General features: G+C 35.2%; 1 protein-coding gene across 1 annotated transcript in view; it reads left to right on the top strand.

Annotated features, from left to right (window-relative positions):
- Positions 1-8835: 8835 nt before the first annotated feature.
- Positions 8836-25188, top strand: part of LOC100543036 (keratocan) — a 29355-nt gene continuing 13002 nt past the window's right edge. Inside the window, exons 1-3 of the mRNA XM_003202125.4 lie at positions 8836-9227; positions 12226-13122; positions 20684-20837. Of these exons, the coding sequence (XP_003202173.2) occupies positions 12246-13122; positions 20684-20837 (1031 nt within the window). The 5' untranslated portion in view covers positions 8836-9227; positions 12226-12245. The remainder of the gene's footprint in view (positions 9228-12225; positions 13123-20683; positions 20838-25188) is intronic.

Below are 25188 nucleotides of genomic sequence, written 5' to 3'. Positions count from 1 at the left end.
GAAAACTGTAACCATGTTTGTTTTTTTTTTTCAGAAGAAAAGTGAAATGCAATTAGAAGTGAAGGAAAATAAAAAGTATGAGATATGAAGAACGAGGAAATATGAAGTATGTATAGAACCACAGAACTATAGTCATACAATGGTTTGGGTTGAAAAGGACCTTAACGATCATTCAGTTCTAACCCATCTGCCATGGGCAAGGCTTCCTCCCTCCAGACCATGTTGCCCCATTCAGTATGTCTTTGAACACTTCCAGGGATCGGCATCCACAGATTCTATGGGCAATCTTTTCCAGTATCTCACCATTTTCATTGCAAATAATTTCTTCCTTGTATCTAACATAAATCTGCCTTCTTTTTGTTTAAAACTGTTACCTCTTGTCCTAGCATTACTCTACATGATCTCCATCTTTCCTATAGGCTCCATTTAGGTACTGAAAGGCCACTATAAGGTTTGTCTGGAGTTCTTTCCAGGCTAAATAACACCAACTCTGTTATTGAGTGAAGAGGAATTGCTTTAGGCCACAAATAAAATATGTAATATAGTTTATACATATAAGTACAAAACCGTCTTTTTTTTTCATCTTTTTTCATCTTTTAATATATATTTTTTAAAAACATAAGAAAAAGAGAGCAACATATACATAAAATGAGTGGGATTTTGAGTTTATTTTTGTGAAATACGTCTATCTAGTTCAATGGGATTACTTGCAATTCTTAGTGAGTTCTCAAGGTTAGAGATTTTTTATGAAATTTTACTCTTCCTATACTTCATCTTTAAAAATACTTGTTCACAAATGTACATACTACAAAAAAGTGATGACATGAGTAAGGTGTGATTGTGAAGAGAGGGATGTTTCTCTCTGGTAAGACAGGTCTTAAAAAGCTTAGTAAAGAGACATGATTGAATTTTTGAGTTAGTTACCTAATTATGATTCTATATATTCAATTGGAAAAATCACAGCTGACGTATTTATGTTGACTTGAAAATGGAATCACAAATATACCAAAAAACTGATGATTTTTTTTTTTTGCAGTTTTGAAATAAATTTTCAAATTCATGTATCAAAATGGGAAGTGAGGCTGTGTATTTTTTGCTGTTCACAGAAGAGTGTGTTTGGCCAATGCATAAAAATGCATAAAATTATTTGCCATAATTTGAGTTTGTCATAATTTAAGTTTCATTTTGAATGCTGTTATGGTTTGAAACATAGCACAGATAAGTTGGTTTTCACCTTGAAGATACATGTTGAACTCGTTTAAAGAAGTGGTCAAATCTACCAAAAATCCTAAATCTGTGAGACTTCTTAGATCTTCAAGTTCTAGCACAAATTTTCCTTTTGAGTCATAAATGAATCGATTTCATTTTGCAAATCATAAAATATTTTTAGCATTTTAACACCTTTCTTCAGAAAAGTAAATGATGTCCCCATGATCAGCATCCATATTTTTAATGAATTCCTGAAACTGGTGATGGTTCAATCCTTTGGACTTTATGAAATTCACAGCTTTGATGGCAGTTTGCATGACATTACCAATTCTTAATTGCTTCTTTTGAGTATAAATCTTCTTGATGTATGATGCAGTGATATTTCCTCAAACGTGACTTGCTGATTGCAGTAATCTTTGATTAATTTTATTAAGTTCTTTTTTAGCAACCATTGTCAGGGTGCCAGTGTTAGCTATAGCAGATACATTGAGAATGTTAAAGAAAATAGCTTTAATGTTTGGTTTTTTTTTTAATGTTTCATTTGAATCAAGAGATTGAGTGATGTCTTTTAATGGCATCAAGTAAGCCATTTCTTCAGTGACATATTCATTATCAATACCTCTAGTGGAAATGGCATATTGAGCCGTATCTGTAACATTGTATAATCAAAGCATAACATTAGAAATAAGAAGCGTTACTCTCTAAATTTCTTTTGATATATTGTCCTATTTCTTTAGTTCATCTGGTGATAGTCTGGAGAGACAAACTGAATTTAAAAAAAAATTCTTTTTGTCAGGATAAATTATATCTGCCATGATTTCCATGCATTGCTTAATAAACTCACTGTCAGTAAACGGTTTTGATTCATTTTTTTTGGCAATCAAAGTTACTACCACATAACTAATTTTTATAGTAGTCTGTATGAGTTATAACTAATATATATATATATATATATATGTTGAGAAGTCTGACCTTTTTTCACTTCTGTTATTTTGTCTTTGCAAAGCTTTCCTTGATATGCACTGAACTTGGCAGCATGATTCTGCCTATAATGTCTTTTCAAATTGTAACCTTTGAAAACTGACATGATTTCCTTATAAAATAAGCACAGTGATATATTATCCACTAAAATGTACTCATCTGTCCATTTTTCATTGAATGCTCCTCCTTTCACAATTTTTCTATTTTTTTCTGTTTTGTTTTGAAATGATATTAAGTATGCTGAAATACTATAATTGGCATTCACTGCATTTTACTCACCAGGCAGCATGTATTACGTAGTACATATGAGTCTTGATTTGCCTGAGTATGTGTGATGGGTGTGAGAGTGGAAATTGGGTTATTTTGGCAGTACACGTCTTTCATATGCCCATGCTGAGTTAGTCTGATGGTTCTCCTGTACATACCATGTGATGGCACTAAATATTATCTGCTTCATAACTCTCCTTGCTACTGAGGTGAGACCGACAGATCTGTATTTCCCTATTTCCTCTTTTCTGCCCTTATAGAAGGGCATCATATTTGTCAACTTCCAGCCCACTGAGATCTGTCCATTTGGCCAGGACATTGGTAAATTATTGAAAGTGGCTTGACAAGCACTTTTGCAAGATCCTTCAACACCCTTGGTTCATCCCATCTGACTCTACAAATTCATGGATGTTAAGCAGTGCAGTAGGTTGCTAACAGCTTTTCCTTGGATTGTAAGGCTTCATTCTGCTCCCTCAGACTGATGTACCCTATCTAACCCCAGTACACCAGATTACTTAAAGGTAATCCCATGATCTATGTAACTGAATTTCTGGCTGTAGCACCAGCCCTGTAAACATCTGTTGATTCTCCAGATTTGACTGGCTCTTTCAAATCCCTTCCTTTGACAGGAAGGATTGATGAAAGTACTACCCGTACTCCAGAGTCCCTTGCTACTGCTCCCAGGACTAATAAAATAGAAGCTACTGTTCCTGAGTACTGCAGCAAATCTGCGAAGTTCATAAACCTAAATTTGCATATTGTTTATACTTAAAAGAGAAACAGAATAACACTCATGAACTGGAGGTGCCCTAGGTATGCATAGGTTGAGCAGGTCCTCCTTTCTATCGGTCTGGGAATGAGTCCTTCACTTCTGGGTGCTATCTGCTAGTACACAAGGAAAACTACAAAAGCACTGATAAATAAACCTTAGTTTGCTGACAGTCTTATTGTCTGACATTGCCTCAGGGTACAATCCTCTGCCCAAAGAAAGACAGCACTGAGCATCCCATTATAACTTGCCAGTTCATTAAACCAGTTCCAGTGAGGAACTTATAATTTTCAGCAAGGAAATTCTCAGTTTCGAATGGGGAAAACTTGATGGGAAAAAAAAAAAAGAAAAAAAGAACATACTCCTAAGACTATAATGTCACCAAAACAAACAAACAAACAAAACAACAACAACAAAAAAAAAACAAAACAAAAAAAGCACAAAAAACCCCAGCAACAACAACAAAAAAAAGTGAATTTTTACTTAATAACAAAGAATTATAAGGAATGGGAGGTGTTTTCATCTATGTGTAAAATAGTGACGCATATAGTTGCATCAAAAAGAAAAATCTTTATGAAGAAGAGCTAAGGAAGAACTCTGATTTTTCTCTACTGATTTGTCTTTTGGTGACGTAATAAAAAATTAAGAAATGACTCAGCCATAGAGGCATCTATGCTTTAATGGTGGCATCCCTAGTAGCTTATTTTATCTATTAGTAAAAAGAATAAGCAAAAGCGAAAGGTTGCTACTTCCATTCCAATTTTTTATTTTTTAAACAAATGACAGATTTTTGCACCAAACCAGAAAATTCACAAACTTTTCACGTCTTAGATAATGGGTATATGTTGTCTGGAGCAAAGACATTTTGTTGGACTTCATCTAGCAGTAACAGAATGAAGACTAATGGATTGAGATATATGGTAAGTCAAGTTAGATGCAACATCCTTTCTGGCCATGAATAGTAATGATGAGAAAGAAGAAAGACATTGCTTAATGTCTACATTAGAAGATGTTTAGCAGTCAGTGATTTTCAAAGGAGGTCTATGCTGATAAAGCACTATTACATACAAAGACTCGGCAGTAAGCTAGCCAAGTTTGCCATGTCTTGCTTTTTATTCCCCTTTAAATCATTTGTGCCAGTTAAGATACAGAGCTGTTATTATAACCTACCAACCCCAACTTTCCCAGAACTTTGTCAACTCCTTGACATTCCCTCTTATTTCTTGTATTAGAATTATCTGAATTGGTTCATGTTCCAGGACCAGATGTCTTCATTTTATACACAGGCCTGCACATTATAAATGTTAGAACACAGACTATATATACATAGGAATCTGTTTAAAAAGCAGTTACTAGTCTTAGTCTCTACAGTTCTTAACATAAAAAACTTAGAATCAACTAAAAGGAATTTTGCCATTGTCAATTTGAGTCAAATTAAGTGCAGTCTGGTACAAAAACAATCTGAAAAGCAGTGAAGAGAAGATTATCAGTAGTCAAATACAGACACTGTCAAGTTTGAAGCAAAACAGTAAGTAATTTCTCAGAACCACAAAAACAAAGATACATACTCAACTAAAATATCTGTTGTGGTCTGCTAATATGTTGTACCACTAGTACCATTTTTGTAAATTTCCAAAGCTGTTATTTCCTTTTTAGGAGAAAGGAAAAAAAGGATTTGGATCACCACAAATTTTGTAATGCTTATAGTATGTGTGCTAACAATTTCCATTTAATGTGTAAGTGTGGTGTAGAAGCTGAATAAATAAAATTTCTATTTGGATGAAAGAGAATTTTCAGATGAAGAAATAATAAGCACCTACAGCCTTCAGAATCTGGAACTGAATTGTTTTTAGTGGAACTCATTTGATATGAGTCAGCTTTAAGCAATACTTTCAAAATGCTGCAGGACTTTGCAAAAACATTTAACAAAGTATAACTGGAAGTTTGAACCAATGTCATATTTTTGTTTATTCACTAAACATAAGCTAACAGGCTGTATAATTACTACACAGAGATGTGGAAAACATCACACAAACAACATAACACCTATCTATAATTAAGTGGCTTGTGTGGTAGTGTCCATGGAATGATCTTTTCTCTCAGTGGACATTTCTTTACATTCTGTTGCTGTAGAAGAAACCCATTAATAGAAATCTGCTTTCATCTCCTCTTGAGAGTAACATTTAATTTTGAGTGAATAGTGTGAAAACTTATTATTCCATTTATGTGGTAATCTGAAAAGCTTCACAAATACTTTATCTGAAGCTATACACTTCTATGACACCATATTTTTAACTTTGAACACTCAAATCTTTTAGATCTTAGGGAAATGATACTTGTTTTTGAATAAGTACTTTTAGAATTGAAATTTACTCATAATTAATATCAGATGTGTGCATTTTAAGTCTAAAAGGAAGCATTTGTCTTGGGTAATATCTACTAGGTTTCAGTGCATTGAATTTTTAGGAGAAAAAAGAGATAATAACGAACAGATTAAGAGAAGTTCATGAAGAAGTATGTAGAAGCTATTAAGCAGATATTTTTACTGGAGAGAGATAAGGCAGAAGGGATATGACTGATGGCTGAAGAAAGAAAATAGTGGCATTTTAACTCAGAATATTTGAAAGCAGAATACTGACTTAAAGCAAAGTGATAAGCTCACAGTGAGTTCTGATTTCAGATTCTTTCACTAAGACCTACCAGACTTCTTGGCCATTTCCATATCTGAAAATAAGAATTAACAAGAGAAGAGCCTTGAATCAAATAAAAGGAAAATTTCTGTTCACGTAACACAAATTAAAGAGAAATATATGATAGTAGGTTTTAATCATATTTTGACCCTATTTATGAAAAATAAGTAAGAAATAAAGCCTACAATTAAATGCAGAAAGAAAAAAAAAACATAAGATGGCTTTATTAGAAGAACAGCTGCTGTAAATCTGTGAAATATATGCTTGTCCTTAAACTATCAGGTAAGAAGGATATTTATAATCCAATTAGATGCTATGGATGAATTTACTCATTATTTCATGGATTCCTTGGAAATTAGGTAAATTACACTCACATGTAGTTTAAAAGCTTTTGAAAACTGGGGGGGTGGGGGGGAGAAGGAGGGGAGTCAGAGAAAAGAAAAAAGACCCTGTGCAAAGAAATCACCCACCTGTTTTCCCACTCTGTTGCATAAGAAACCATATCTTCATCATCTGAAATGCGCTCCCCCAAGTGTAGGTTTATGAGGTGTGTGTTTCCTGAATCAATTAAGCCTTCATATAAAAAGATGCTGAAGGAACAGCATTAATATCAGAATGGAGAAAAGGCAAAAATCTTGAAGTAAAGGAAAATTTTTCTCTTTCTTTATCTTATTCTTGGAAGGCACGTTTTCTTCATCTTGAATATGCAATTTACATAGTTAATTTAAAACAGCAAAATGGGAACTATATGAATGAAAATTCTTAGCTGAACTATATATAACCCAAGTTTTTACAAGATGTTAATTGTAAAATATCATCACATTTGTTTAATGAGATGTTTCTACCCACTAAGGAAGATAGGCATGTTTTGTATTTCTGTTTATAGAATGAGAAAAGGGATGTAGACTGAACCTAGATAAATTGGAGTAATAAACATTGAGTATGTCGATATACCTTTGCCAAAAACACTTCGAGCCTTCACTATCCTGTATTCCCAGCAATATATAATTCTGTTTGTACTGCAAAAGTAAAATCGTCTGTTACTGAAAGATCAATATATATATTAATTTTTATACAATAGTGTGTTTGTCTTTCAGAAAAGGTTTTTGATCAGAGAATACAAATCCCTGTGGATTTTTGAGTTATCTTTACAACTGTCATGCTCTGTTGCTCATCTCACTGTACCTTCTTTTCCAGAGCAAACCACATGGCCACTTTAAAGGGCATTCTGAGATCTGTACTCAGAATCCTTTCTTTGTTTCAATTAGATTGTTTTCTACATACTCTTGCTTTATTTCCCCTTTGCAATCAAGACTACAGCTTAGGTTTTCCTTGGTCAACTGAAACTAATGAAATAATTTTCAGAGAAGTATCATACTGAGAATGAGAAACTCCATCTGGTCTCCATTTGTCCATGCACAGGACAACAACAGCTTTGTCCACTTGTACATTTCCAGTCCTTATTCCATGCATATTTCACCTACTTAACTTAATTCATTATGGTGATTTTGAAGATTTCAAACACTCTTAACCATTTAGCTGATCTGCATCACTCGGATATGTAATTATGGTCTGTCATCAGCCTCTGTTTTCTAACATATAAATGGTTCTCCAACGCCAGGGTGACAGGCACGCTGTTAGAATATCAAAACAATTAAATTCACTCCCTCAGGGCTGCACTGGCATTTGGCACTCTGTCTTGAGTAGTTTTATTTGTTAATTGTGTTACGACAGAAGTACAGGAATTTGAAGCCCAGGGATTTGCAATCATGGGACATCCATCTTTCTCATTCTTTGTGAAGGGCACTGAATTATGCCTAGCCTGTCTCTGCCCGCAGTGATCCACTGGCATGAAGGCCCAGATGTAGCAGTAGCAGTTCTTGGTGGAAGCCCATGACTGGGTTCCTCTGCAGTGGGAGGCCACTTGGATTCTCCAGCCTATCTACATCCTGTTCTGTGACTTTTCATAGAAGTCGAGTTAAAGAAGTGCAAAGGAATGGACTGCAAGAAGTTCTGAAAGAAATCATTTATTCTGTACAGGTGGCACCAGACAAAAAAAAAAAAAAACAAAAAACAAACAAAGAAAAAAAACCTGGGCTGAAAAGAAGAGTGTTTGCACTCTTGTATCAACAGCAATTATGGTTAAATATAATTAAACATGCAAGATTATTTAAACTGGTTTCTGTATTCTTTCAGTATGCTCATTTCACATTTGTCCCATCCAGCTTTAGAACAGAGAGGTTGCATCTCATAAAAAGAGAAGACATCAACCTCTACTACTAGAGATAAGGGGAGATTCTCACAGAAACAATAAGATCTACTTTAAACAGTTACTGTCTCAGTGCATTATTTTTTTGGCATTTCCCTGTGAAAATAGCATTCTCATCCAAGCTGTAAGATACATTCTTGAACTACATCCATGGAATAAGAAAGAGACAATGTAAAGCTGAGTAGTTCCAGATTCTGAAAAGCAGGAGAAAGCCGTAAGTGCAAAAATGAGCAAATTTATAAAGTGAGTTTACAGTAACTGCTGGGGAAAAAAATACAACACACACAAAAAAAGCATTCCTGGGAATGTGTTTATACTAAACAGGCATGCATTTAAACACCAAAGAAAAGTTACAGACCAAGTAAATTTCTACACTTTGTGGAAGAAACTTTGAACTCAGTATCTCATGTTGGGTGAAATGATGTAATTCAAAGATAATCCTGACACTTTTGTTCCTATCCTTAAGCTAAAAGTTTTATTAAGCATATTTTTTTTGTGGACATATGATAGTTAAAAAAAAAAAAGAATGAGTCACTTGGCTAAAGAAGTACAGCAGCATTGAGGTCTGAGTGCTATTTGTTAACTCATGTCTAGCAGTATAAAATAAGTTGGAAAACAAAAGTCTGTTTATAATTTATTTTATAAAGGAAAACGTTCTTCTAAAATACAAAAAATCTTTGTATTACGCCATGGCTAATGATCTAAACTTTTTCAGATTTGTGAAACACTTATCATTCTCTCATCCCACAGGAACAGCAGATGGGTTGTCCTTGTACAAAATGTGGTATCCACCTGCACTTCATTAAGAGAGCTGCATTTTCGTACATGCCACACCACAAGATCACCATGATGACATAGCAGCTTCAGAGAACAGCGTGACTAGGTTTTTTTTTTTCAGGGTCTTTTTTTTTTTTTCCCTCTTGTAACACAGAGGATCTGGCAGACTTTTACCTCCTGTCACTGTTTACAGCATATATTGGTCGATACAGTCCCTTATTGCATCTGCTCTGGGAATTAAGGAAAGCAGCTTCAAGGCAGTAAGGTAAGTGCTGCTGCATGTTTTAACTGTAATGTTCAGCTATTTAAATGTAGCTGTAATGGGAATGTGAAAACATGTCAAGATAAGTTTGCCAATTTGTAAATTGAATACAAATCAGCAGTCGTTTAGTGCATTTTCTGTTTTAGCTTCCTTGAAACAGCCTCACATGTTTTGTGCATCAATGCTGCACTTTTTCAAAGTGTTTTGTTCTGCTTCAAAAGAAGAGTTGATGTACAGCACAAAGAATTTATTTTCAAGACCACTCATTCCTCACTTGCTAATAACTTCATAGGACTCCATTTGTTAAATTTTCTTTCTCTTATAAAAAGGCAAGGTATTCAAACATTTAAATAATCAAGTAAACAAAGAGAGGAAAACTACAGGCATGTTGAAAAAATTTGGATAATTTTAAAGCTCATTTTATATATACTATTGAACCTTTTTTAATATGAACTCTTATGCAAACTGTGTGAAACAGTAAGCTGCAGAATTAATGCATATTTAGATTAATGATGTTTGAATAATAAACTTTTATATACCTTATTTCACAGCTTTGGAATTAAAGCAGTATAGGCTCCAAAATAATTTGAATAGTTTGTCTACTCCACTGTAGTAAGAATTTTTCCAAATTTGTGGATTTGTCATTTGGTGTGTTTTGGCATGCTGCCTGAGCAACTTCACAAATGTTTACACAGGTATTTAACAGCATAACTGAGTAGAACAAACACAGGCAATTAGTTCAAGCATGCTTGTGTTATAAGATCTAAGAATGTATGCTGATGGTATCTTTTGAATGTACACAGTTCAGTGTAACAGCCGAGCATGTGTATATGATCTATTTACATTTAACACTTCTGACAGAGAACCACTTAGAATGCAAAACCACAAATAAAACATAACAACACCAAAAATTCATGTTACTGTGCTATTTCATGACACATGTGCACATATGACTTTTCACTGAAGAATTGTCATTTAAATTTTAAAATCTTATTGGTAAAATCATTCAAATTTTTTTATCTAACTCGAATGTTTTCATGGTAGTTAAGCATTGTACTCTGTTTAACTGTCTGCCTATGATATGAGTAATAAAGATAAGCATGTTGAATATAACTGGAAACCACAAGAACAATAGAACTTGAATTTAAAATGGGATGTTTATTCTATGTTATCAGTAAGACTATGAAATGATGAGGACGTGTAAAAATGTCATTGTGAGGTCAAAGAAGTCCAAGAAGTTCACTACATCATATATTTTGAATACAAAGCAGTTAGTTCTTCATCTTTAATGTTTAGTATCAAAATAGGAGCAGATTTCAAACCAGACTGCATTATTGTAACTCCTCTCCTTTCAGAGTAGCTATACTTCTTCATACCAGCAGGGGACTTTAAGTCCCCTGCGTGTTCTCATCTCATACAGTAATGAAGAACAGACAAAGAAAATTACACTGATAACTCACATTTCAATGATTCTCTATCCAACAGTTTGTCATTAGCTAAAACAGAGCCAACACCGTGGTAAAAGATATGCAATCCTAGTCCTTGTTCAGAGGACAGCAGCTTAATACCCAGCAGTGAGGATTCATGTGGGATTGACTGGACAAGAGAAAATTTTAAAAAAAATTTCTTCCATTACACAAGATCAGTAGGCCCTGATTAAAGTTATTCCAGTTGATTAAACTGTGATGTGGCTTTTATCAACTTAGTAAAAGCAAGGAAATTTAGTTAAGGACAACTTTCAGGCTATGAGCTTGCATTTTAACTTTAGGAACTTCATCACAAAATAGTGCTAACAAGACTTTGCTGGAAGATTGCCTAGGTCTGAGAATGTCTGGTGATCTGTTTAAATGATGCACATGCTGTCTGAAATAATTTGAGAACAAGAGGGTTCTAAGGATTTTCTGAATTTTCTCACTCTTTGAACAGTAGCTGAGTACATGTTCATGGTGAAAATCAAAGTAAGCTCATCAACTTCAGTGATGCTAAGCTGATCTTTACAACTCAGCATCCATCTAGGTAATAAGAAATATCTGCAAGATACTAGTTTATGCAGATTTTGAGATATTAATAGAGTTGTATCTTGTGAAGCATCTAATTATTAAAGTATGTCCTTGAAAAGTAATGTGAGATGAGTAATGTGTCACTGTATCACAGCAAAACATCCCCAATGTCTTAAACATCTTTTTGCTGTATTTGATCTAGAAGGACAACTGTAAAGCAAGTGCTTATTGATCTGTTTACTTAGAGTCGCAATATAAAGTAATTAGTACTTTCATTGTCATATATCAATTTTGAAAGAACATTTGCACTGTGTGAAGAGCTGTCATTTCAAATCCAGTGTAGACCTGTATTACAGTACACACATGTACACATATGCAGTGCTGTTTGACAGGTCCAGGAGAACATGTGCTGTTTTTATGAGTTTGTTCTTTAACTGAATATGGAAGAAGATATCTCAAGCTATTGGCATCTTAATAACACTATATAGCACACCATCACCCTCAGTTTGCAACTTTCCTTAATTTAGTTTTCTGAAACTGAATTAAGCCATTACATATTATTTAAGTATAAGGTACTTTAACATATTAGGAGTAGCAATGAAAGCTTGATAGAATTTAAATAGCAAAACTGTCTCTGAGCATGACCTTCAGCAAAACCAGAAACTTGTGTTCCAAGTTTAGAACACTTGGACTTTACCATTCTTCTTGTAATTTAATGAATTGCTACAGGATGATTTTAAAAATGTGTTACTTGCAGCAGCAGAATGGCCTGCAGATTCACATTACAAAGGCAGATTATAACAAAATAAGTGCTGTAAAACTGTAATAGTAACACTGCATTGCTAACAAACAATGTATTTTTAATTAATTACTAGCTTTATATAAGAAGCTTGTGTTAATTAGTGTTGAATCATAATCTTGGTATATTAAAATTTCAAGTATTGAAGAAAAAAATAGAAAATCAGAATTGTAACTTTTTTTTATTCTCCTCCACTATACAGAGACAAGACACATTGAAAAGATGACTTTAAACTCTCTACCCATCTTTCTAGTATTGATTAGTGGCATTTTTTGCCAATATGACTATGGTCCTGCAGATGATTATGGTTATGATCCTTTTGGGCCATCCACAGCAGTCTGTGCCCCAGAATGTAATTGTCCTTTAAGCTATCCTACTGCAATGTATTGTGACAATCTTAAACTGAAAACCATTCCAATTGTACCAAGTGGAATAAAATACCTTTATCTTCGAAACAATATGATTGAGGCCATTGAAGAGAACGCATTTGACAATGTAACAGATCTGCAGTGGCTGATCCTAGATCACAATCATCTGGAAAATTCAAAAATTAAGGGAAGAGTCTTCTCTAAACTAAAGAATCTGAAGAAACTTCACATTAACTACAACAATTTGACTGAAGCTGTTGGACCGCTCCCCAAAACTCTGGATGACCTGCAATTAAGTCACAACAAGATCACAAAAGTCAATCCTGGTGCACTTGAGGGGCTGGTAAATCTGACTGTCATTCATCTCCAGAACAACCAGCTGAAAGCAGATTCTATTTCTGGGGCATTTAAAGGTCTGAATTCACTTTTGTATCTAGACTTAAGCTTCAATCAACTTACAAAGCTACCAACAGGGCTGCCTCACTCCTTACTCATGCTGTATTTTGACAATAACCAGATCTCCAATATTCCTGATGAGTACTTCCAAGGTTTTAAAACCCTGCAATATTTACGTTTATCCCACAATAAATTAACAGATTCTGGAATACCAGGCAATGTCTTCAATATCACATCATTGGTCGAGTTGGATCTGTCCTTCAATCAACTGAAGAGTATTCCAACTGTCAGTGAGAATCTTGAAAACTTCTACCTCCAAGTCAACAAAATTAACAGTGAGTTAAAGTTGCATGTTTTCATTAACATTTACCACAGTCCATAAAGTAATGGCTTGTGCAAGTGTCTGGAATTGTTGTTCAAACAGTCTGAAGAAATGGTACTGGCTAACCTGTTAGCACACTGACATTTCTCTGACTGTTGCTCACATTAATATTAAAAGACAGACATTTAGCTACCTACTTGAAGGCAGAAAATTCTGTTTTCCTTCAAATGTGGTTATTAATCCTCATCTCACCTAAATTAAAGTGATTGCATTGAAATCAATGGAGGGTACTTATACAATTTAGAAAAAAAAAAACCCTCTGGAAAAAGTTTAATCAGTGTGAAAGATATTCAGAATTTGTAAGTCAAGAAAACATAACAGAATTTGACTACAGTATGTATAATCTTTCAGTGAAAGTACTGGAGGGGAGGAAAGGTAATACATAAGGTATAGGGCACAGTGAAAAATACACAAACTAGCTGTTATTTGTTTTATTTATTTATTTACTTTCTTCCTTCCTTCCTTCCTTATCTTCCCTCTTTCAGGCAGTATATTTCCAAATCCATCTTGAAATCCTAAGAGCTCCCCACTGTTTCTTCTTTCCATTCCTGTTTTCCACATCATATTTTCAAGTATCAAGCTTGTCTCCATTTAAACAAGATTTGAACAGAAGTTCCTCCTAAAGTCAGTAACCCCACCTTGTATGAGATTGTGGAGGTTTCTACTGAGACAAGACTGCCTTAATCCTGGGGTAGGAGGGGGATACTATGGAAGTGAGCAGGCCTCACTCTCCCATCAGACACTCTCCAGCTACACTTCTGTAATCAGTGACCTCTCATGGAGAGGCAGTATGGTGAAAAACAACTGTGTTTCTGTTGAGGGTTTACATCAACCTGCTAACTAGTATTAACTAAATCAGAAAATCCTCCTGTTTACCTGTATCCATCAGGTCTCTAGGACAGCTAATACATTTAATTTTTGCAACAATTTTTTTTGTTTGTTTGTTTACCATGTTTCACACGTTCCTCAATATTTTGATTTTTTTTTCCTGTATCTCATTTCCTTGTTTTGATGAAGGAAAGCAACAAATTAATGCTTCCCACATGAAGTACCAAGTATAGCAACCCATAGTGCTCTTTCAGATATTCTTCTGTTCCTGAAAGAGCTGATGATTTTTAATTTCTCCTGTGATAAATGAGGTATTTTTCAATGCTTAGAACAGCTGTTCTGAGCCTTTTTCAAGAGATCCAGGTACCAAGCTTGCTTTCCACTCACATTTCCAAGGTCTTCTCAGCAACTGTGACAGCAATTTACTTTTTCAGTGAAAGCAATGTTTCCAGAACTCTAGTCAGTGGAGAGGCTGATGGTGTGAGGTGTGAATGCACTGGCTACTGCTACACTTTCATTGCTACCATATGGACTGATGCAAGAGATCTCTAATTTGTTCTTTTGGCTGAATAAGAAAGTGTAGAAGACAAATTTCTTTGACTATCTAATTTCAAAGGCACAAAATTGTGTTCCCTTATATGCAAATTAACAATGTGGGGCAAGCAATAGGCATTTTGGTTTAAGAAGCTAGTTGATACAGAGTGAGCAAACCCTTTGCAATTCTTTTCTCATTACATCTGACCTACATGTCTGAGTGCTAAGTCTTTCTAAAAATTCAGTTGACTGATGTTTGACCCTCAAACAAATGACCAGTTGCTTTTTAATAAAATATTCTTGTTTTCCAGAGATTTATGTAAGGTTGAAGGTAAACAAGGAAAGCTTCCCTTCCATATAATGGCCCATAGTACTGATATTATGTGAGAAGGAAACTTCTGTATTACATTTAATGATAGCTTGTCCTAAAAGGATACTCAATTCAAAAGGCATAATTTCTTAGATTATACTTGCATAGCTTAAAATTTTCACTTATATAGTTCTTCATTTGCTGTCATTTCTCTTTTTTTTTCAGTACACTGAGGACTATAAATTAACCTTAACATTTGGCTGAGAAAAAACCATACCCCATTTGATATTATTAGAAAGAAAGGGAATATTTCTTTAAATTATTGTCCCTGAGTTTTGGTTTGATGGAGAAATTATGCATTGACATATTTAAAAGATGATGTATTAGGAAAATATCCTCATATGAGTGACTTTGATCTTACTGAACAAAAGCTGATAAATGTACCCTCCAAAAGATTTGAAAGATTTGAAGATTTGTCTTCATCCCAGTGTGACAGGAGGAGGAACAGGCTAACAAGTAGGATAGCAAACTGGAATAAAGACAAATTCAGAAGAACTCCTTTGATCTCTACTAATAAACTGAAGCATGTGCGAAGTCCATGTTAGGTATCAACAGTATACCCCATCACCTGTGTTTGAACAAGTTAGATTTCCAAGCTAGTGTGGGACCATGATGAGTTTATAAAAGTCTTTGCTCTATTCCTGTCTCAAGAGCAAAGAATGGAGAAGATTGGAGTTTCTGGGTTTTTGTTGTTGTTGTTGTTTGTTTTCTTATTGTCTTTTTTAGTAATTTCAGGGTGAAATTTTGTGCTTTGTAATAACAATTGTTTGCTCCTATGCTTTAAGATGCCTTTAGGTTTAAGTATATATTTATAGTATTTGTTATTATAGATTATTCAAGGCAAAAAACCCTCTGCAAGTATAAACATCAAAGAGAATCAGTGATATGAGAGTTCACAGGCGCATATTTCATTTGCAAAAGATTAAGAAAAGAAGCTTCCACGTGAAGCACTAGCAAGAAGATATTGTAGAAATGGAGTATAACAATTGGAACTTGAAAACTTTTCAGAGGACAGTCAAAGACACATATTCTCATAGAATCATGGAACTATTAGAGTTGGAAGGGACCTCTGAAGGCCAGCTCCCCTGCAATGAACAGGGACACCACAGCTAGATAAGGTTGCCCAGGGCCTTATTCAGCCTCACTTTGAAAGTCTCCAGGGATGGGACGTCAACTACATAACTGAGCAACCTATTCCAGTGCCTCACCACACTCACTGTAAAAGATTTTTCCTTATATCAAACCTAAATCTACCCTCTTTGAGCTTGGAACCATTTCCCCTTGCGCTATCACAGCAGATCCTGCTAAAGAGTCTGTCCCCTTCTTTCCTGTAGCTTCCCTTTAGATACTGAAAGCTCACTACCAGGTCAGCTGGCAGCTTTCTCTTGTCCAGGCTGAACAGCCCCAGCTCTCTCAGCCTGTCCTCATAGGAGAGGTGTTCCATCCCTTTGATCATTTTGTGGCCCTTCTCTGGATACACTCCAACAGTACTGAATACTCCACATCTGGATGCAGTCCTCCAGGTGAGACCTCACCAGCGTTGAGCAGTGAGGTAGGATCACCTCCCTCAACATGCTGGCCGTGTTTCTTTTAATGCAGTCTGGGTTATGGTTATCTTTCTGAGCTGCGAGGGCACATTGCTAGCTCATGTCCAGCTTGCCAGTACCCCAGCTTTTTTTGGCAAGGCTGCACTCAATCCTCTCATCCTCCAGCTTGTATTTGTAATGGTGGTTGCCTCAACCCAGGTGCAAGATCTTGCATTTGGACCCAGCTTTCTGCTGCAGTTCTGGCTGCATTTTGCTGCAGTTCATTGGCTGGATCAGTAGTTGTCCCATGAATTTAATTACTCTAAACATAGCTAGTTGTAAGATGCCTTGTGGTCTTCTATCTGGAACACTGCACCAATCTCAGAGTGTTTTTTTACAATGGTCTGTGCAGAAATGACTGAATATGCTTACCATCGTCCCACAAGCCAACAAGGATTATTAGAGCTGCTGATCCCAGTAAGCTTTTCTGCTGTATTGCATGTCTTAACAAGAAGTCTCAGCATAGTCAATTTTCCTCAGCTTGAAGCTGCTTGTGCTCCTGATTTAAAAAGTGATATACCTTTGCTTAGCATACAGTAAAAAAAAAAAAAAAGAATTTTGTGTAGAAAATAAATGTATGTATGCTTCTATTTTGGTCTATCGGTGAGAGCAGAGGATAAATATGCTCCTTTATATATATTCCTTTTTGTTGTATTCCTTTATATATATACTTATTATATTCGGGTTATTTGTTAAAATATCAAAATTTCTTAAAGGGACAGACACATTTAGTGAGAAAATAGCTGTTCAGATGAAAATCCAACTTTTATCCAATTCTTGTTGGATCTCTGTGTCAGGTTCAAGCAGGAATTCTTTGTTGGCAAAATATGAATGTCACACTGGTGGCAAAATTCAAGGTTCATTGCCTCTGAACATGGATATTATTAATTCAGAAACATTTTTAACAGGAATATCTGCAACATTGATCACTGTAATAAAGGAGGAAGTAAACTAGTGATGTTTCAGTGCTTCAGTCTCTTTGACTGTGGTTCCCACGCAGAACATCTAGATAAAAGAATATCAGATGCAGTCCAAGTCCCACTTGTCTAATCTTTTTTATTGTAGGTAATAATTAGAATCCAGATATTTTTAATATACTTCTAACAACTGAAATTACACAAACTGTATAATAAATTGATACCCACATGAAAAAAACGCATTTTTGCACTGAGTAATGGAACCCAATACCACTGAACTTCATGACAGAGTTCCTTTGACTTCAGTAAAGACTAAATCAGAATCTATTTCCAAAGTGGTTTAAATCTCATAAGCAGTCGGCACAGCTAGATGTTTTAGTAACACTGATAAACTTTACAATTTACATGTATGATGTTTAAATACTCTGAGCACCCAAATTACATGCGCATACCTTATATTTCAACCAGTTGTAAGACCTTGCACTCAGAAGTAACAACAAGAAAAAATATGAAAAAAGGAAATTCAGAAAGCTTTTATATGTGTGGCCTTCAACAAATGTGTAATTACATGCCATTTTATTTTCCATGAATGATAAGAAAAGGAAAAAGAAATCTATATTAGAATTCATATTTATTCAAATCTTTACAAATTACACCAAATTACCTAGAAAGATTTGGATGTAAATAATTAATGGTATAGTCTGTAGGCCAAGCAAACTTATGTTTGCATACAACAAATACCATACAGCTCTAATCCTATCTCTTATTTTATATGGTTATATCCCGCAAGAATTGACGGTTCATTTCAACTGATACATTCTGAACTGGAAGAATATTAGAATTGATCTTCAGACTTAATATTATTAACATTGTGATTCTGACTGTCCAATGACTGTGTCATCAAGGATGTCTTTTATCTCTCACCTGTTGCAATTTCCATGAAAATAAATAAGCATTACCTTTAGCTCTCATCTTTCCAAAACAGGGTTATACAATGCACAAAATCTAGGAAATTGTTTTGATTTTGGTCTCTAACTGGTGTACAAAATCTAACATTTTTGAAACGCATTTCCTTAATCCTCATTTAAAACTTATGGAAGATACACACAGTTTTACCCACTATTCAACATAACAACATATCTCTACCTCTACTATCTCTAAAACATTACCTAGACTGTCATTCTTTAAAGATCTGCCTTTATGGACAAATATACACTTATATCTAGTTCACACTAGTTCATTTAATCAATGAATGCACATTACTGTAATGTTAATTCTGGAAGAATTCAACTTAAAATGGAAAACCCTCCATCTCCTTTAGTACGACGTTTTCTCAAATGAGATAAATAGATATACAGCATAGATATAAAAGGTGCTGTTTTCAAAAGTCCACTGGTAGTCAAAAGAGTTTCTGATTTTGAGAACCCTATATTTGTTTTTCACAAATTATGAGTTGTAGTCTTCTGCAACATGAAAGCATTTTATAGCATTTGATTGATTACAAAAGCTGTAAGACTCTCACATTTCTTCTTCAGTAGTGTATGAATCAAAGTGTATGAATATCTTATTCTTTGAAAGTAATGCCTCTTATTTAATTTCATGAAAACTGCAACAGATACAAAGGACAGAATAAAGCCATTTGACAGTGAAGATTCTCAGCTACAAATCACTATTTTTTTTCAGCATAGTCACACCACTAACTGCAGTTTTTTCAAGAAATGAAGAAGAGCCTGAATGCAACGCTTGTAAAAGTCTGTACCAGTGGAGGTGACCCACAGTTGCTGTTACCACTGCTGAAATGGACCACCCTCAGCCTCACTGTGCTCACATCCACTGTTTGGTATCCATTAACATTCAGCAAACATTGACAAATGTCAATGGGTTCAACGTTTACTGCATAGAGGAATTCAGTGATACCCCTTTGCTTCATCCACACTTCCATGTCAAATGCCATTATGTCAGAGTGCCCCTCTGCTGCCATCTGTTGCACAGCAACAAAATGAAATGGAATATTGTTGGGAAGGTTCATCCTCTACTGCTGTACCACCAACATCTGCCTCTGATGTCTTGAGCCAACATAATAAAATGGGAGGCATTACTTTTGGAGCATCCCTTGTATATATGTGTGCATATTTATATTGAGCACAGAATTTTTTTTTTTTTTTTTTGCTTCCAGTTAATATTGTTCATAAGATACTAATTTCATTCAAGGTCTGCTGTATTTCAACTGGATGGAGTCTATATACAGCATGATACATAAATTGCAATAAATACAAAAATTTTTCAAATATTTTTTATGATTACTTACTCTGTAAGCCTGCTGTTCCAGAAAGGTTCAGCCGTACAGTTTGAGCGTAATTTCTTCCTTGCTCCTAGGCCAAATTGCATTTTGAAAATAGTAAATCAAAAGTAAACATTCAGAAAACAATACTTAACAGAGAAACTCTGTGGATTGTCTTATTGGTAAGGCCAAATCACAGTGTCAGTTGTTCCAGAAACTTCATTCAAGATATTACATAGCACTGTTTCACATTTCCATCATAATGCACTCAGCGTAAGAGATTATTCCCTCTGCATCCCAGATTCTACTGATTCTTTCTTTTATTTTATTTTTTTTACTTTTCCCTTCTAAGTGCCAGCCTGAGTCTGTGAATAAAATCTAAGTCTTAAAATTCATAGTAATGTTGGAAGTACACAGCACTTGAAAAACCCAGTCTGAAATTCTTAAATTCTGAACTTCTCACAGCTAAAGCGAGGAACCTCTTCAACACTTCTGACAAGGGGAAATTGTTTCAAACTAAAAGAAAGGAGATTTAGATATTAAGAAGAAGAAGATTTAGAATATAAAGAAGAAGATTTTACAGTAAGGTTTGTGAGGCACTGGAACATGTTGCCCAGAGGAATGATGGATGATCCATCCTTGGGAGACATCCAAGATCAGGCTGGATGTCACTCTGAGTGCCCTGATCAGCTGTAGGTAATCAATTCCTGCTCACTGCAGGGGAGTTGGAGTGGATGACCTTCAAGGATCCCTTTCAACTCAGAAGATCCTATGATTCTATAATACAGACTTCTCGAGTTGCAGTAAACTAACAGGGAATTATATCAGCGGAAACACATTAAATATTGAAAAATTTTCAGTGGAGGTTCAGATTGGTTACTTAGGAAAAGGTTTTTCACTGAGATGGAGGAATGGGCTCCTCAGGAAGGCCACATTTTCCAAGTGGTATTTGTCCTAATTCTTCATGTTTTTTCTTACTCATGTACCCTTTTTTTCAGAGTTCCCATTGAGCAGCTTCTGTAAGGTTGTTGGACCACTGACATATTCCAAGATCACACATTTACGCCTGGATGGAAACAATCTCACTCGGGCTGACCTGCCACAGGAGATGTACAACTGCCTTCGAGTGGCTGCAGAGATCTCACTGGAGTGAGATGCCTCAGAGTCTGCTGTTCCCTTCTATGGGCCATTATTACAGGAATTGCATCATGATAGCTCTTTAAATTTAGGATACATCTTAAAAAAAAGTCAATCTGCATATTATCCATTCTGTTTGTTAACATTTAGCATGCACTTGGCAACCTTAAGGAAATGTGTGCATATTTTTACAAAAGGTTGTTATTTAGAAAGCACAAGAATGACCAGATGTGGTGCAAAATACGCCTTCATGTGGTTAGTTAAGTTGAGGGAAAACCTCAACCTGATAGAAATCCATGTTCAAGCATGCAGTATGTACCATCTGGTACCAGACGTATGTAGAAGTCAGATGGGTTTCATCAGAGTGCTGAGCAGTATGGACTAGCCTGTGTAAATAGAGATTCTTCTGCAAGCAATCCATCATTCTCAATTATTCATGTCCTTCTTTTGTTAAAGTGATTTAACAATATAAAAGCAGTTTAAAATGTATGAAAATATTTTTCGGAGCTATTACAGTATGAAATGAATAGAATATGTGAAGGATAACAGGGAAACAAACATTTTTTTCAGGTCAAAAATTGTTTTCTTTTTGTCATGCTTTCATTTAAATTTTCATGGAAAGATTTTTATCCACTGCTGATATAATTGTTATTTCAAAATAAGTCATATATACAAGTATTTTTATTCAATTACTTGCATGCTACTTTTAACCAGATTGTAGAAAATAAAACATAGTAACTAGTATTTCTGTGTCCATATCATTGCCAACAGTGTTTCAATCTTTTATAAAATGAAAAGAAAAAAATCCTTCAGGTTAAAATATGATAATCAAAGATATTCTATTTTGCAAAATTTATTGTAAGGTTGAATAAACTGTTTTCTCTACTTTCAAGTTTCAATATGTTTATAAAGTTACAATTTAACCTATACCACCTCACTTGCATTAGCCATTAAGTCCTCATCTTCTTGAGGCTGCAGTATGGGAGTCACAGCATTATGAAACATCGTGAATTAATTTGTAAGCACTGTCAAAAGAATAACAAAATCTCTCAGAAGCCACAGGCAACAAGTAAAATACAACCCTAGCTATTTATGACAGAAAAATAGTAATGTATTGTACCTGGGAATGAATAGTCCAAATATTGTCAGCATCTCAGAACACACACTAAAAAAAACATAAATGCTAGTAACTGAGAGTCATAAATGACTTGCTTGCAAACACAGATCATCCCATGGGTACTATTTAGACTATTAAGCACTCAACCAGAAATTCCTGGAGTTTCCATAGCAAAAGCAGAAAGTATCATCTAAGAAAAAAACTCCAGACAGGATTTAGTCTTAGCTAGAGGTGAAGTACGTAGTGTGTGTTCTGTAATATCCATTAAAGATGTTTAGGAACATCCATAAAAGGGGTCAGGAGGTATCTTACAGGTAAACTGCCAAACAATGGGACAGACTCAGGACTGCACAATGAATGGGCAATGTGGCAAAGCAAAAGTTGCAAAAGAGAAATTCAGGCTGGAAATGTGAACAAATTCTTCACAATGACAGTGTGAAACCCTGTTACGAGTTGCCCAGGGAGGCTGTGGACTGTCCATCCTTTGAGATTTTCAGAAAATGGGTGGGCACTGCCTTGAGGAACAGCTCTGGTTTTGAAGATGGCTTAACTTCTACAAGGAGGTTGAACTAAAGGACCTCCACTATTTCCCTTAAACTTATTAATAATTTATCCTACTCCAAGAATACTGGTAAGTAATGGGGAAAAATATCAGTTTTAACCAGCTCAACAGTTGAAGAGTTTTGCAGTAAATTCACATGGAAAATTTATTGTTTTGAGTTCCAGTCCATAATTCAGATTCCCTGGATACTCGCAAAATCATAACTCAGCTGACATTTGGATATAGATTCCATAGGTAAAAACTGTGGAAACTCTCCTCTGATGCCCAGATGTCTGCAGCTGGCCTGTTCAAGTCTGCTCTCATTCTAACATATGTGAACTACTCAGTGCCAGCAGTGAAGTCAGAGGCCCAACCCATCTAATTATCCCATGTGCAATAGCAGTGGTAAAGATGCTTAGAGGTCTACACAAAAGTAGAGTCTGTATTAAGAGCTATTATCCCTATGAGCAGAGTGCTCATGAGAGACATCTTGGTTCCAACTTTTTTTGCAGATTAGATGAAAGACTCTCATTCTGCAAGAAAAGAACTTAATTAATAAGCTATACAAAATTCATGGATAAATATCTTCTAAAATTTTAGTACGTACTGTGAGTAGTTAGAAATCAGTTGGCAAAGATGAAAACAAGAAAAGCTAAAATTGTGCTTTAGGACACTCATCTTGAATGAAGGAAATTCAGGTTCAAGTGGCTGAGTAAATAATCATTTTATTATGCAAAGCACAACAGCCTAAAAAGAAAAAGCTGAGCACTCCTAACCACACAGTAGTCTGCAGGATCAGAAATTAAGCTGTGCTTATGAGCTAGACAGGAAAAAATTTTTGTCCATATCTCTACCTTGCTGTAACAAAAAATTGTTTCTGAGATACAGGGATCTTCCTGATGAAAGCAACTTGAACATGTTCAGAGGTGAGACTGAATCACTCAAGACTGTGCTCAATGAATCACGTAAGCTCTTTGCCCTGAAGACTTCAGTTTGCATTCTCTAAGTTCCTAGTAGTTAGAATAGTTAGTGGATCCTTAAGGTTTTACATATACAGAATCATGGACCTGTTTATTTCCTCAAAGAAAACCATCCTCAGTGACATTTTGAACAAGTGTCTGAATTCATTACTAATAGCAGTCTAATAATACTTTTAAGTGTTCATGAAAAAAATAGCACACGATTTAAGAAAGTTTATGAATTCTGCCTATGCCTCCTGTCAGATTTTGTGATAAGAGTTTACTCAGAATAAGATTATTCTGATTAGCATGTAGGCCATGTTTTTAACATTGCAAATAGCTGTAGAATCTCAGCAGTGGAGATGTCAAAAAACAAACATCTTGTTCACAATCAGACTCTCTAAATCTTTCCCAAGAGACAGGTATGAATATTGATGAGAGAAAGTAGTTAAGTCTGGGATACCAGTGAGAATGGAAGCATGTTTTTCTTGTCACAAAACATAACCAGCTGCTTAATAATATGGCCTTTGCTAGATTTAAGTTTCTAGCATTCATCAGACATGCAAAAACTCACATATCTCATATCCCTTCAGGATATCCCTCGTGGACCTTCTTGATAGCTGCACCTTGGGGCATAACTCATTGTCTGCATGGTGGTATAAGCTGCCTATAATAATGTATTTTCTTAATAGATGGACAGGCTCCTTGCTGTGATTGATGCACCAACACATAGAGAAAGACACGACCATACTAGTTATTAGTGACCTAGAGAAGTTCTACGCCAGAAATTGCAGCTCCTATTATCTTTACTATCGTCAATCTATCAGTTCTTGTATTGCTTAGCCAGCATGTAAAACAACTGAAGGGGTGAAAAAATTATCTTGGAGCCTTTGGGCATGCAAAGAAAACAGGCTGTTAGATTTAATTGTATGGACAACTAGGCTGTGTAAAAAAACATTTTTGTGTCTTGCAGCATGAGGTAAAGTGTTCAGGACAGCAGTGCTGTCTGATCAACCTGACTAGAGAACATATTCCAGAAATTATAAAGACACTTTGAAATATACTGAATAGTGCCTGTAAAAATATCTAGTTCTGCTGAAGATAATGCCTTTATTGAAACACGCATAAGACTGCAGACAGAAGTAAGTTTTTATAAATGTCATACCTCGTAAACCAATACAATAATACCCTGTCTACAGGATAAACAAGGCCAAATGCTGTCTTTCAAAATTCTGTTTTTTTGTTGTTTGTTTGTTTTTTTTTCCCCATGAACTTTTTGGGATCTCATTGTGTGCCTCTGCTATGCATCTTACTCTGTCAACAAGTTTGCAAGGTAGATAAACAAATGTTTCTTGAACTTCACATTTAGACTTAATGATTAGGACTATTTTACTGTCAAATAAATAAACATGAAAGCTTGTGAGTTCTCAAAAGAATACCAAAATTATGTACAACATCACACTGATTTTGAGAAACATTTGTGATTCAAAGTATCAGAAAAGAGTTGGTTTTTTACTCAGTTTAGGTAATAAAAGTCATCTCCTCCAGGATTTTTCAGGCCCACCTGAGACTCAGAAGATGAGAAGTATGCTGTTCCTAATGAAATCCACAGCCTTGACACAAAGTGTATATTACCCTTATAGTGCAGAAAGGCACTAGGCATTTAGTTCTGGAGTTCACAGCAGCTGCTGTGGTAAGTGGAGAATCACTTGATTCTCCCATAGAGCTAGCTGTACTTAAAAAAAAAAA

This window comes from Meleagris gallopavo, chromosome 1, assembly GCF_000146605.3.
Source record: "Meleagris gallopavo isolate NT-WF06-2002-E0010 breed Aviagen turkey brand Nicholas breeding stock chromosome 1, Turkey_5.1, whole genome shotgun sequence".
Classification (NCBI taxonomy): domain Eukaryota; kingdom Metazoa; phylum Chordata; class Aves; order Galliformes; family Phasianidae; genus Meleagris; species Meleagris gallopavo.
This window is presented reverse-complemented; position numbering and strand designations above follow the sequence as displayed.